Here is a 14870-nt window from a genome sequence, read left to right as displayed (position 1 = left end):
TGTGAGCCCACTTGAAGCAAAGTAGTAACTCTAAAACAGGCCCCAACTTCCTCCTTTACTGAGCCCTCAGGGCTGCCATGCCCAATCTTCCTGGCCCAATCATGCAAAGGCCAGGTCCCAGACAACCTGTGAGAGCTCAGCATTCTGGAGACCACTGGAATCATACAAACTGGGCAGTGCCCAACATGTTTACCTTCTCATAAGAATTCCAAGTTCGATCATACTCACAACTCCCCTGGCTGGCTTGCTCGCTCTGCCTCCTAACTGACCCTGTAGCTTCCTAGAATCATCTTTGATGGGTCTTTCTTTCTGGGAACTATGAGTCATAAATTGTGTTTTCTTTTTTAAGTTGAAAAATACTTTTAAAATTTCTATGTTTATGAGTGTTTCATTTGCATGTTTGTTGGTGTACCACATGAACACAGTGCCTCAGAAGCCAGAAGTCAGTGGCTCCCCTGGAACCGTAGTTAGGGAATGTTGTGAGTAGCCAGGTGGGTGCTGGGAATTAATCATGGTTTCTCTAAGTCATCTCTACAGCACTGCAAATGTCTTTTTTTATGTCAATAATCACCCAATCTCTTGACCTTCCTATTCCTGAATAATAGTGAAACCTGTATTCTAAAATGTGAGTGTCCACAAAAGCTGTGTTCTAAGGTAGAGTGTGGCAGCACACACCTTTAGTCCTAGCAGCAGACCGATCTCTGTGAATTTCGGGTCAGCTTGGTCTACATAGTGAGTTCCAGATAGCCAGGACGACATAGCCCTGTCTCAATATTTCCTCTTTACCTTACTCTCTCCTTCTCCCACCAAAACAATGACAAACAGCAGCAGCAGCAGCAGCAGCAGCAGCAGCAGCAGCAGCAGCAGCAGCAACAAAACCCGTGCCCTAAATGCACAGCTCACAGTATTCACCCTGAGGGCGTTCTTAATGAACCCCATGTTCCTGGTCTTTGTCACTATTTGTTCTGATGATCTTCAACAAATAAAACTTGTGCTTATGAGCAGACAAAACTGACAGATGTTTGTGATGACAGACATTCTAATCTGGGAGATGGCAGACCAGGAGGGTGGTCCTTTCAGTCCCCTTCCTGCAAACTGATAGGACAAATGTAAGTTTGTCTGTGTACTTAGTCTGAGAAACCATGAGTATCAATAACTAGGAATGAAAGATGCCCCACAGGCACTGATGGGCAATAATGTGTTCAAGAGTTGGGAAAGTCCCATCCTGATGTGTAAGAACTGGTTTTCTAAGACAGAAGGAGCAGGGATTCAAAGAAAGCAGAAAGAGAGCCAAGATTGCACAAAGTAAATATATATTAGACACTTACCATAGATCTTCACCTGGCAGGATCAAGGGCTCTATGCTAAACTGTACATTGGTGAGCTGTGGTTAATAGAGACATCTTTCTCAAAATGTATCAGCATGTCAGTCAGAAGATGAAAATCAAATGGCTGAGAAACAAAGAAATGTTCAACATCCTTAGTCATCAGTGAAATGCACATTAAAACTACTTTGAGATTTCATCTTATACTGGTCAGAAAAGACAAGATCATGAGAACAAATAGTATCTTGCTGGCAATGATGTGGGTTAAGGGGGATATTCATTCATTTTTGGAAGGAGTGCAAACTTGAACAATAATTATAAAAAATCAGTGTGGTGGGTAATCAGGAAGCTGGGAATAGTTCTACCTCAAGATTCAGCTACATCACTCTTGGACGTATACCCAAAGGACTCAACATTCTCCCCAGAGACACTTGCTTATTTATGTTCACTGGGGTTCTATTCATAATAGGCAGAAATTAGAAACAAACTAGATGTCTATCAACAGATGAATAATAATGAAAATGTGGTACATCTATACAGTGTAATGTTGAATGCTATTCAACCATTAAAAAAACACAAAATCTTGAAATAGTCAGGTAAATGGATGGGGCTAGGAAAAAAATTATCCTGAAGGAGGTATCCCAGACCCAGAAAGACAAATATGGCATGAATTTGCTTATGTATGAATGTTAGCTTTTAAGTCTTAGATAAGCATGCTAAGGTCCTTAAAAGCATAAAGGTTAGATATAGGATAAAACACTTGGGATGATCTTTCAAGTAAGGGGAACTAGAGTACATAGTTAAGAAAGAGACTGGAATGGGAGGATAGGAAGGAAGAGTCTGGAAAGGGAGGGGATACAAGAGGGACAACTAACACTAAGGGCCATTTGTGGGGTCATATGGACACCTACCACAGCAGAAGCTTCTTTAAGTATATACACATATGAAAGAAATCTAGATAAAATCACCAAATAATGGGGAAGAGACAGTACCCCAACTTGATATCTTTTACTGCCAAGTGAAACTTCCAATGCTGGGAATGGGTTACATCTTGTTAAGTTGCTTGCCAAAGGAGACCCATAGAAACCTCTAAATCACTCAGGTTGCTGCCAGTGCTATTGGTTGTTTTCCACAAACTGATGGCAAGACCCTATTGCTGAATACAACACTTACATATTTCATTGAAGAAGAAGTTGAGATGATGCCTAACTGAGCCTTCATCACTACTGGCTAATGATGTTCATGGTACTTGAAATTACTCTGCCTGCTACCAGAGAAGAAAAGTAACCACCAACCAAGCTATGATCCTTGTAATCTACATTGGTGACCTTCCTGCATGACACACTGGTGTAATAATGGCACAGAAGTTGTGGGAGTCATCAGCCACTGCCTAATTGAATTTAAGATCCACTTCCTGAGATGGAGCCAATGCCTGACCCTGCTCAGATGGCCAAGAACCTGAGACTAGACAGGCTGTGGACATAGAGAAAAATCAAACACCATTCTTTTGCTAAAGGAACATAGCACCAAAGTGTCTCCTAGAGACATTCTGCTATGCTCATAGTTCAGTGTCTGTCTCAGAGAAACTTCCTTCTGCAGTACATGGGAACTAATATGGAGGCCTACAATTGGACAACGTACAGAGAGTAAGACACCTTGGACCACTCAGTCCTAAATGGGACATCCTCATCAAGGCCTCCCCTCAGAACTCAGGGAGGTACGCAGAAGCAGAAGAAGAGGCAGAAACATTAGTAGACTCTGTGGATAGGTGACACTAAGGAAAATGTTTCTTCCAGACACAGCGGGGCTGATGCATATATGAACTCACAGAGACTGTGGCAACAGGCCCATGTTCAAGCCAGGAAGCATCCCAGTGCTAAGACAGAGGAGTGGATACAAACTCCTGTCCCTAATAAAGAGGCTATCTCCAATTAACAGCTGCTCTGTCTCTGTCTGTCTGTCTGTCTGTCTGTCTGTCTGTCTGTCTGTCTCTCACACACGCACACATATACATTAGTTTTTTCTAATGGAGTCTCAATGGGTATACAAACAATGCTTAAGGGCAGGTCCCATTGTCAGCAGTAGTTGGTCAACACAAAATGAAGTCAATATATATATTTTCTTGTCTCATATTGCTTTGTTTGGACTTTTATTTATATTACTGGTTTCTTGCTTGTATTCTATGGTTTCCAATTTTATTGTGGATTTTGTTTTTATGTGTCTGTATGTGTATTTGTTTCTTGTGCTTTTTCTCTTCCTTCCTTCCTTTTTTATTTTTTGGCTTGTTTGTTTTCTAAAGAGAAAGAGAAAGAAGGCATGTGTAGGGAGGTGGGGAGGATCTGGGAGGAGATGAGGGAGGGGAAACCATGATCAGACTATATTATATAAAATTAATATAAACTGCCATGGAGGTCATAAATGGCTGGCAGCATATTGGCTGACCTTTCAACTGGTCTAGAGAGGGCAGGTCACTTGGCAAGGTGACCTGATTTTCTTTTCCCTGTAGTCGCAAGCTAAACTACATGCTTAAGCCACCTATACTGTTGTATGGTGCCAAGGGATTAAATCTGGATGGCAAAATGTGCATAGACTAGCCAGTGTAAGCCTGCTGGGTAATTCTGCAGGCTCTTTCCTGTGGCCCTTGCCTTCTAAGCTCACTCAAAGCATGTAGTGACTAAGATGACATTTAGAAGTAGCTTCTTTTCGCTGCTGCAGAAGAAGCATACAGCCACAGTCACAACGATTTCCATCTTGCCAAAACAGTGGTACATACATTTCCAGAAGTGGTCGTTTATTTTTGTTGGAGATTTTGTGATTTAATTAAAACATGCTGGCAGATTTAAGAGCGTTCTGGTAGAATCTTTTTAAAATTCATTTTGTTATTTTCAAATTAGGCTGCCTGATCTCTCTCTCTTTCTGTCTCTGTCTGTCTGTCTGTCTCTGTCTGTCTGTCTCTGCCCCCCCCCCCGACCTTTCTGTTAGCTGAGTCTTCTGTGAAATTCTATGAAGGCGTGTCTGACATCTCACCTCTCAGCAGCTCAGGGACACTCTGTTACTACTTCCAGCTCCGTCTCTGGAACAAGAAAGGAGGGTTCGCTTTTATGACCTGTTGCTGGTGTTCTGTCACCCTCCTTTTCGCTAAGTTTGCTAGAAGCATGGGTGCTTGAGGTTGCTGGTGGGGAGTGATGCTAAAGTGACAGTCACTGGCTGAAACGGGAAAGGAGGGAAGTCCCCAAACATTAGTTGACCCGGTTTTTGAATTTGGATTGCGTGAAGGTCTGTGAGGCAACATCATCAAGAATCGATATCAGAGGACCATAGCTATTCAGTCAGTTAAGTGTAGCAAAGTCAAGATGTAATCAGAGATGGCTCCTGTTAAGATGACATTAGTGACTTTGCTGAACTTCTGCTTCTTTTTAGATTGGGCCAGGAGGCTGCTGTCATGTAGGAGGGGCAAACTGGGATGGTCCTTTTGATCCCTGGCATGCTCATGTACCTTGGCCTGGCATGGTAATGATGACATGTGGATGGCTCTTGTGTTTTACAAAACAGATCTGGGTCAGGAGCAGAGCTTTTCCACAGGGTTCTGTGTGCAATCATAGGTGAAATCAAGAGCCTAGAATGGATTGTGATAACCTTTACCATGTCTAACCAGGCACTGGATGACCTGGTCAGAGACCAAGGGAAACATATAGCATTTCCTTGTCACAGTGTAGCTCTGCTTCTGTGATCTTCACACAGGACTCCCTGGGATCTGCATGTCCTGAGTGGAGATGTTGCTTAGCATATCCTTCAAGGGTTATTACCGGTTCCAAAGGTGAGCTGATCTCCGTTGATTGTCTGAGTTACTGATTCTACTTTTGAAACCTCAATTCATGTCACTTCCCCCAGAGCACCTCATGGCTCTGGGAAGTCCAACCTGCATCACTCCAACCTTCTGAAAGCAATTGGTTCTTTTAAAACTATTTTTTCAACATTGCCTTGCAACTGTGATTGTTGACTGTTACCTACTCTACAGGATGGTGTCGAGTAAGAATCAGAGGGTTTCATGTGTGCTGGAAAACACTGACTTCAGTGAGTTTCACCAAGAACAAAACAGCAAACCACACAGATCCAGAGACTTGATCGGGAGTCACTACACAAAACTTCATCAGATATAGGGGGTGTTTCGTTTATTTCAAACCTGCTGTATTTTTCAACAGAATATTCAAAGGGGGTTGCTTATGGCTCTGCTGGGGGAGAGGTGGGTGAGCTTCCCTTTATGCAAATGTTGAGAACAGAGAGCTGCTACTTTTGAGAGACATTGCTCCTCCTTTAGCTGTGAGGAAGTATGTCTCTTAGAAAAACATTTCACCAACCAGTTCACCTTACCAAGGTCAAGTTGATGATATTCTGGTAAGCTATGTGGTCAAAATTCACTTCAAGTCTTTTCTTCGAAATCACTTTTCACATAGGGCAGATATGGAAAACACAAGTGTTGCCAGTGAAAATGATTACCCATCATTCACTGGAAAAAAGACAACTTTGTAAGCCGAGTCTACAGGACCTTGCTCTTAATGCCCCGTTATCTGTCCTCTCCACACCCTCCTTCCTCGTTCCCTGTGTGTGAAGAAAACCACCAGGAGAGACTTTTATTTTCTTTTTCTTCTTTTAATTTGTTCAGCATTGAAGGAGGGAAGGTCATAAACATTGATTGTCATTTACAGGAAACATTCAGAAATCATGTGTGCATTATCTGGGAATGCTAACAGTATTCAACTAATAATTTACAGGACATAAAATAAGGACAAATCCCATTACATTCTAAAGTAATATAAAACTCTCTTTAGTTGTTAGGGAGTGCTGCTTTAATCTATTATATTTATAATTAAAAAATTCAATGCTTACTTCCTAAATGACTCAGGCTGCAGTTTTTTACTCACATACACAGAAATTAGGGCTTATATATTAAACAAGGGAGGAGAGAGAGAGACAGAGAGAGAGAGACAGAGAGAGAGAGACAGAAAGAGAGAGAGAGACAGAGAGAGAGAGAAAGAGAGAGAGACAGAGAGAGAGCAGAAAATTGTAGATTTAAAAACTACATATATCACTGGGTTTATTTGTAGTTTGTCTTTTGCCTCTACAGGCTGGTAAGAGTATATGGTAATAGCATAATTCAGCTCCTGAAGAATCAGTGGTTGACTACAGGAGACATTGCTCTTTTTTTTTAAAGTATACTTAGCTTTTCAGAATGAATGCTTTTATTTTACATACTTGTGGCAATGCAGCGTTGGGGGCATTGCCAGCAGTGGTGTGCATGCTAAGGAGGAGCAAGCTATACCTTCCAGGCTGCTCCTCCAGGTGCAGCTGTGGAGTAGGCACAGCCAAGACCCGGACAGTCCTGGGCTTCACCTCTGGACTCAGTGGCTCTGCACCTTGTACTGTAGGCTGGAGCTGTGGCAGAAGCATTAAATCTCAGAACATCAGAAGGACAGGAAAATCATTTATCTCAATCCTAAAAGCGAGGGAGCATTGTCAGGGATTTCAAAAATATTGGAACGTCTCATTTAAATCTAAATATCTTTTTATTTTATAAATCGGTCATCATAAAATACTAGCCTTTTATTTGGGATGCAGGAAAAACATCAGTTTCACTGGCCCTGCTCTTGCCTGTGTTGTTATCTTCACCCCATCTCAGATTTTTCCTACCTCTCAGTCTCTCCCCAACCCTCCCCCAGCTTCTTTACAACATTTATTTGGTGGAGGTCAGTTATGGCTTCAGCGAATGAGTGATCTGACCTCAAGTCATTAAAAAGAAATAAACACGTACAAAAATATTTTGTTCATCAGAAAGCAGGGTTTGTTTTCCTTAAGCTATTCCATGCAAAATGCATTTGGACAGAGCCATTTGCTACGAGGAAAGACGACTTCACTTAGACAACAGTCTTTTTTTTTAAGTCTTCCTTTTTCATATTGTCTAGTTTAGATAGAGTTTGTAGGTCTTAGGCCAATCTTCAATACTGAATTCTTTGGAGCAGTTAATTGATAGCCCTGTCCCTTTCTAAGTTGTATTACAAAAAGAAGCATATACTTAACACTGATGACCCGTCAAGATGCTTAAACCATTACAACCGTTTTCCATTTTAAAAACTGAGAGGTACATAACACTCAGGAAGGAAGCAAGTACATATTTTATCTTTGTTGTTTACCCCCCTCTAAAAAAGTGTTACAAAGTCTTAAGCTTAAACTGAGACATAGAAAAATCAGTGTATTCACCGTCTCTAGTTATTTACAGCAAAAATTACAGAGACAGCATACATTGTATTAGACCTTCCACAAGCATATATTAAAAGTAATTACATTTGAAAAAATATTTTTTATTTTTCCTCTACATTTCTACAATACATACTCAGTTCTCTGTGGGTGTAGTTTTCATTCTTGGGTGTGTGTTGATGGGCTGGAGCAAATGGTGCTGTGCTTGGGTGTGGGGCTTGTGGCTTTCTGACATTCCTCATGGGTGTCTATGTCTGGCTGTGCTGGTGACGTGGGGGTGTTCACCATTCGACACAGCCAGAATGTAAGTGTTGTGAGCCTCATGCTGCCAACAGGGGTGCAGACAACCTGCACTTCTCCTTGTTGGTCTTATTTAATTCCAGTAATCTTTGTGCTTTAGTTCTGGCTCTGAGAACAACCACTGGCCTGGTTTCTCTGATCCCCTGGAGGCTGTGCTTTGGTCGTGCGGGAAGCAACGGTTGCCGTGACCAGTTCACCTCGGAGGAATTTCAGCAGCTTAGGAAAAAAGTGCACAGACAGACAGTCCCACCTGCTGTGTAGGAGCCGGTGACCTGCACTTCAGAACAAGGGGGCGAGGCTATCTCGATGATAGAATAAATTGCTGCGAAATGTATAGCTAAGAGAAACTGGGAGAGTGTCACAGATTTGAAGCCATACATTTAAGGACACATGTACAGGCTCAAAAACATAAAAGTTATACATCTGACTTTCAGAAAAAAAATGAACAAGAAACCTAGTTCTCTTGGGCTCTTCCACAGTGGAGCTCGGCAGGACATATGGAAGTGTCTTTTGTAAGCCATCCTTAACCGGCTTGCCTTTATCTTTCAATTACTATTTTGTTCAAGCCACCTGCTATTATATTGCTGCGTAGTAATGGGTAAATATTGAAACTAAATTGAGAATGAGAAGGCCAAGATTTCTCCTCTCCCCCTCTGTACTAGCATCTAATGTCATCTCCCTTCAAACTTAGCCTGACCAGCTCCAGCACAATAGACCTCTAGATACTAGGATTTTTGATATCAAGCCGAGGTGGCAAGCTGGCAGTCTATGAACCTCTTCTGCTCAGAGACGTGGCTGTTTGGTCTTTACTATGCTCAGAGTCAACTGTCATCATTTACAACTGAGACAGCGTACATAATTCAGAAGCACCGTCAGCATGCAACCTTCGTCGAATGGTGGCTGTCCTGTCATAGGCAGGGCATTCCCTTGCCAGCTTGCTACAACTGAAACTATTCGCATCTGTTCCTTGCCATTTTGGGGGGTTTTGAGCTTTTATCTGTTGATTTAAACAGTCAGGTACCTCTGGTTCTGAAACATACTCCTCTCTGGAAGAAAAAGGGTTATTAACCTGTCCCCGAAAGGCCCCATGGCTCCCCACACCAGGCCTTTCTTCTGATTGCACATGTACCAGCAATTGCAAATAGAGCATCAAATAGCACTTCATCCTGGTGGCGTCTCCCTCCTCTTTATGAAGGGATTCTGCAGAGGTTTCCCTCAGGTACACACTTCAGAGCTATTGCTACCTTTCGGTCCTCGTCAGAACAGAGACGTCTTTGCCTGAACCTACTCCCCCTTTGTGATAATTTCAATAGAAACAAGAATTAATACAGGAGAAAAGGATCCAGAAAAAATGATTTGACAGCACCCAAAAATTTCCTGCTTCTGGAATAAAGAGAAACTAAGGATGTAAGCAAACAGCAAAGGAAAAAAAAAAGAACATTTTAAGCTTTCCTTGGGATCTAAGAGTTATCTTAGAATTCGAGCCCCTTATGTGCAGCATTATGGAGAGCCAGTGGGAGGTGGCTGTGCATCTCCAAGGTTTCCTCCTAATAGTTCAGCTTGCCTGCTGGGAAATAACCTGCTTGGTAAGGCAGCCATGATGGAAATGCACTGATGTCCCCTGATGCCTCTTGTTAATATCCAGTTGGGCATAGCCTAGAGTCTTTCAGCTACTGCCAGAGGAATCTAATCACCTAATACCACAGTATTCTATGGTTTTGACTTAGAAGTCCTTTAGCCCAGAACCCTGAAGAAAGTATTAAGACAAATAAAATGCAGGAAATGTGTTTGGAAAGTATATCCTGACCTTCAGTGTCTAATCTGGGAATAAAAGATCCCCAGAAAAACTAACATAAAGAAAGGCCAAGTCACAGACAGCATGGCTCTTCGTATCTGCCAACCCAGATTTGAAATCTCTCATTTTCCCTCCAAAAAATCTGCCTTTTTTTTTTCCTACAGAGTACAGAGTCCCTGGAATTGTCATTCACACAGCCTGTCAGCTGTGTCCTATGACAGTTAGATCCTGCATTTCTTTTGCTAAGGGCTTACACGGGAAACCTGGATTCACTGGGAGATAAGCAGGACAGTCTGGATGGTCTATTCTTTGTTCACTTTAAGAAAGAAACTAATCTCTTTACTTGTGTGGCACTTTTAGGCAGGTCCAAAGAAGAAAAGCATTTCACTCATGTTCTGCCACGACACCACTGGGGCTGGTCTGAAGGCTGTTAGAGAGGGTCTCTCACTGGCATGTTTAATTTGTGCCTCTTAGGTTTTATTGTCTCTTCCTGTTTATCCCTTCCCCTTCTCGAGGATTTTCTTCTTCCTTCCTTCCTTCCTTCCTTCCTTCCTTCCTTCCTTCCTTCCTTCCTTCCTTCCCTTTCTTTTCTTTCCTTTTTTATGAAGCATCCCTGAGCAGATTCAGTGCAACATCTGCATCAAGCAGTGATTGTCATCCTTGAGGCATGAAGGAGACTACAGACCCCAGCTCCTTCTTCCAGAGTGAGCCTCATCCCAGCACATTTTGAACGTCAGCCAGTTCTCAGAAGGAACGGCATGCTGAGACTGTGTGTGGTAAAAGAGTTTTTCTTACTGAAATTTCATGTAGTCACTGAGCTGTTCAAAGGGCAGTGTTTAAAGGCTTTCTTACCATTAAAAACATGACTTGGTCCTCTTTTAAGGGAAAGGTTGGCAACTGCAGCCAAAACTGGAGCTCTCCCCTCTGGAGGGAAAGGGGGCTGTGCCCGTACTGGTTACCACTGTTTGGTTCTGGTTCAGTTCCTCCTAGCTCTGTTTCCTGTCCCTTTGCTTCAAAAGGTTCACGCTGTCCCAATGAAATGCTAGCGCTAGTGGAAATGACACAATTTCAAAACCAGTACCCCCTGAGACAAATGTGGGGAATAATCTTTTCCTACACCACCCGTGGGGCAAAGGAGGAAAAAAAATCCTCAGCTACTTCATCAATTAAGCCAATGTAAATCCTCTAAGGTAAACTGGCGGCACTAAATGACTCCCTTTGCAGCCCAGCGGGATTTACAGGCTGACAATGGGAAACTCTGGGCCAACAGAACAATGAAAACAAAGTTTGACAAGAGTTCAAAGCTCAAAGGGGAATGCCAAGTAGACACAGTAAGCATTGCCTATCACAAGCCAATCATAAAACATACATCAAATTTGGAAGCAGCTTGGTTTAATTGAGCGCCTTCCATTACCCTGTTTTCCTAGCAATCAGAAAAGTATCTTTCCATTAGAAGGAAATATGACTCTTGGAATTAATTCTTTATACAAAGAGCTAGCAGGAGTGACATTTACACCAGAAAGAACTGGGTCCCTGTAGCAGCATAATAAGCAGTCTACAGCTGTCTTCTCAGAACCAAAGGTAATTTGGTTCAATGTAGTTAAATTAATTGAATATAACAGTGGTTGAAAAAGAGATTCATTATTTTAAAGCCTTTTTGTTTTCCCCCAATGGCTTGGAATTCATCAATCATGAGGTGAGAAAAGCCCCTGTTTTTGAAAAGGAAAGATTAACAGTACTACTGTTTGGGTTGTCCTCCAGAGTTCTGAGGCGTCTTTGAGATGACTCTCAACCAAGAACTTCAGGAGAGCATAAGAAATTAAAAACAAAAAACAAAAAAACGAAACTAAAAACAAAGCTTCTATGTAGTGAAACAGGTGTGTGTGTGTGTGTGTGTGTGTGTGTGTGTGTGTGTGTGTGTGTGTGTAAGGACAAAGGGCAGGTTTTTATAAGCTAGGGCCTGTGCCATACTTAAAGTACATCATAGCTTTTGATGTCTTACACATGAATGTGTCCCCTAGCTGTTTCTTCAAAAGTCTTAGTTTAGACTAGATCATATTAAAGGCTTTTTCTGGTGGCTAATTTCATAGGGATATGGGTGAAGACCCTGCATAGAGCACCTTTGCATTCTGCTCTTTTAAGTGGCTAAAAAAATAACCAGTATGTCCGGACAGAGGATGCCATTTCAATCTGTGTAGGAAAGAATTTTGGCTTTGGGATATATCAGTCTCATAAACAAAACACTTATTTTTTCTAATCTTTTACAGTTTTGCTCTATTTTTATAATACAGTATTTTGAAGCTGAAAAATTAGAGGTCCCAGGCTCTAGATTGCCTTCTCTTTTTTATTAACATGTTTCCTAACAGATTGTAATGAGTATGAATGGAATGAATTACTTCTTTGCTTTGTATGTTCTATTTCTTTCTGTTCTTTAGGGGAAAATGGTTAGAAAATGTCTGCACAAAATAGCACTGGGGCCTTATTTTACCCTTCTTGTCAAATGTTTCTGAAAACATTGATGGTGGTCATAGTCCATAGATTGATTATTTTTTCTTTTTTGCTAAAAAAAGCATGAAAGTCAAATTTCTTTCACAATTTGAAATCTAAATCCAAGGGGGGGGGAACCCTAATATTATGCATTGTTGTAAAAAATAAGAAATATTATTGTCTGGTTTACAGCCTGATTGCTGGAACAGGAAAATGGCTTCAAACCCCATCCCCCCCACCATGTGCCATCTTGTCAGGACTTTCAAGTCATTGATCGAGATGGAGCCTTGAGAAAGCTGCTCTGTGTTACACCGATTCCTTTGTAGACTTGCTTCTGAATGGGTACTATCCTGTTGTTATGTATGGGTGAAAACTCTGGCTGGAAAAGAAAATCCTGATTGTCTAACATGAAAGTAACATATAACAGAAAGTAGTAAATCACACGAGAAAGCCTGAATGAACCTCCATTGCTAGTGGGCACGGTATTTGAAGCCACAGTGCATGAATACGTAATAGTCATATATAATACTCTTCCATATTATATACTCATTACATACATGCACAGTACTTTCCAAGACAGTTACAAATTTCCACATGCATCAACTATCTAAAAACATAGAAATAGGTAAGCCTAGTAAGTGGAATTTCCTTAAATTATATTTGAACAATCAACAGGAAAAGTAACCATGTAAAGTACGGCTCTGTTCTTGTATATATCTACAATAAAATTCTATAAACAGTGGTCTCCAAAACATACCCGAATAAAATTAAAAAAGATAACACCCAGTGTCCTATATTTGTATATTTATGATCATTTCAAAAACAAACAAACAAAAGAGCCCCACTCAGGTGCATATTTACATTCTTCAAACTGTAGCGGTGAAAAATAATTCTATTAAGTGCAGGACATTCCTAATGTTGCAGTAGTGACATTTTCCTTAAGTCTCCATGAACACATTGCTTTTGTCTTAGCGGCGATGCATTCCGTGACTGAGAGTTCTCATCCCCTTCATTTGCAGACCGCAGCACAGTCAGGATTAAAGAGCTCCTTGTACAATGGAGGAAACAGTGTATTCACTATGTCTGGATGAGATTGCTTAAATACCTGCAGCTTCTCCCCATGCAAGTTGCAGACTGCCGTGATAGTTGGTATCTTGGCTATTAACTGCAGAACACAGAGACAGAGGGAGACAAAGAGGGAAGCTCGTTAGTGGACTGTCTTGTGAATTAGTGTCTTTTAGGGTCCCGGATAAAGGTAAATGGCTTTGGAAAAAGATGTTCAGAAAGAGAGAGGACTCACTTTCAGCTTCCCTTGAAAAGAAAACAAAAACATTCCTCATCCCATGGTCTAAAGAAAGAAAAGAGAGAGAGAGAGAGAGAGAGAGAGAAAGCTAGCAAGCAAGGAAGGAGGGCTGGTTCATTGTTCTGAAATAAAATATGCACAGGAGGTCTTCTTGTTTAGTATATGTGAGTGGGTGCTGAGCAGGCCAGCCATCTGAATAGGAATCCTGCTTCCTAATGGTCAAGGACACTGAGGCACTTTCTGTCTCAGTCTGTTCACTTGTAAAATGGGCTTGTTAATCCTATCTTTCTCTTTGAGTTATGTGGACGGAGTAAGGAAATTGATATGAAAGTGTTCCTAAATCTGCAGGTATGAAATATAATTGTTAACTAATAGTATTATTATCCATCATTTCCTGCAGACTCCTAGGACATGCATATTAGATTGCTAAGCTTTGAAGGATGATAGTATTAGGAAAATAAAAGAAAGCAGTATGAGGTTATGACACAAAGGCAGACTGTGGGGAGGAAGGGATGGAAACCAGCAGGAGGGGAACTGGGGGTGAGTGGAGAGGGCAGTGGCCACGAATATGAGTGAAGTACACGCTGCCTTATGCATGAAGGTGTCATAATGAAGTTTATTATTTTGTACACTGATTAAAAAATCTGTTTGAGGTATGATCCATAGTACTCGGAAGTCAAACTCACCAAATCTACCTGAGCCTCCCTAATCTTGCTTTCACTATGATGCAGAAAGTGAGAGTGTTTCCTTACGAAAGTCTGAGGGGTCCTGGCTTTGAATGTCCTTGGGGAAGTGTTTCACAAACAAGTGGAAGACCAGCGGGTAATCACCAGGCTTTCGCTGAGTACCCTGTCCCTCCTGCTCCTCTTCCTTCTTTTTCTGTGCTAAAGATGGAACCAGACCCTTGTGCATGCCAAGCGGGTGCTCTGCCATGGAGCTGTGTCTACAGCCAACATCTGTGTGTGATGTGTATGTCAAATCATTATATTATATTATATACAATCATAATCACATATTAAATTGTATTTCCTTGAGTTAAAGCAGAAAAGCAATGTTTGTAATAATTTAAAGGATCCCCATTGAGCTGCATGCTATAAAGGTCTTAGGAGATGAACATTTCTGATGTTAAACATGCTTGCAAACATCCTTTAGTATCCAGTTAGCCTAAGCATGTGTTCATACCGCAATATTACTGTCAGTACTGAATAAACTCTCCTACAGTTCACACAGCTGTTTGAAGATGGACTAAAAAGTGATGATAATAAAATGTAGTTAAGCAAACCCACGTGATGACCTGGTCAGCTCCCCTCTCTCACCAAAAGGAATGTATTTCAGCCTTCGAAGTGCAACAGCAAATGTAATTACCCTGTGGTTCTTCAAAATCAGAATTCCCCCTCATCCACGAGCT

General features: G+C 41.5%; 1 protein-coding gene across 1 annotated transcript in view; it reads right to left on the bottom strand.

The window, feature by feature from the left end:
- Window positions 1–5954: 5954 nt before the first annotated feature.
- The window catches only part of Rorb (RAR related orphan receptor B), a 180932-nt gene continuing 172016 nt past the window's right edge, over window positions 5955–14870 (bottom strand). The window contains exon 10 of the mRNA XM_005063775.4: window positions 5955–13324. Within this exon, the coding sequence (XP_005063832.1) occupies window positions 13169–13324 (156 nt within the window). The 3' untranslated portion in view covers window positions 5955–13168. The remainder of the gene's footprint in view (window positions 13325–14870) is intronic.

The sequence above is a fragment of the Mesocricetus auratus genome, unplaced genomic scaffold (genome assembly GCF_017639785.1).
Source record: "Mesocricetus auratus isolate SY011 unplaced genomic scaffold, BCM_Maur_2.0 Super-Scaffold_4256, whole genome shotgun sequence".
NCBI classification, from domain to species: Eukaryota; Metazoa; Chordata; class Mammalia; order Rodentia; family Cricetidae; genus Mesocricetus; species Mesocricetus auratus.
Note: the sequence above shows the minus strand (reverse complement) of the source record. Positions and strands in the feature narration are given on the sequence as shown.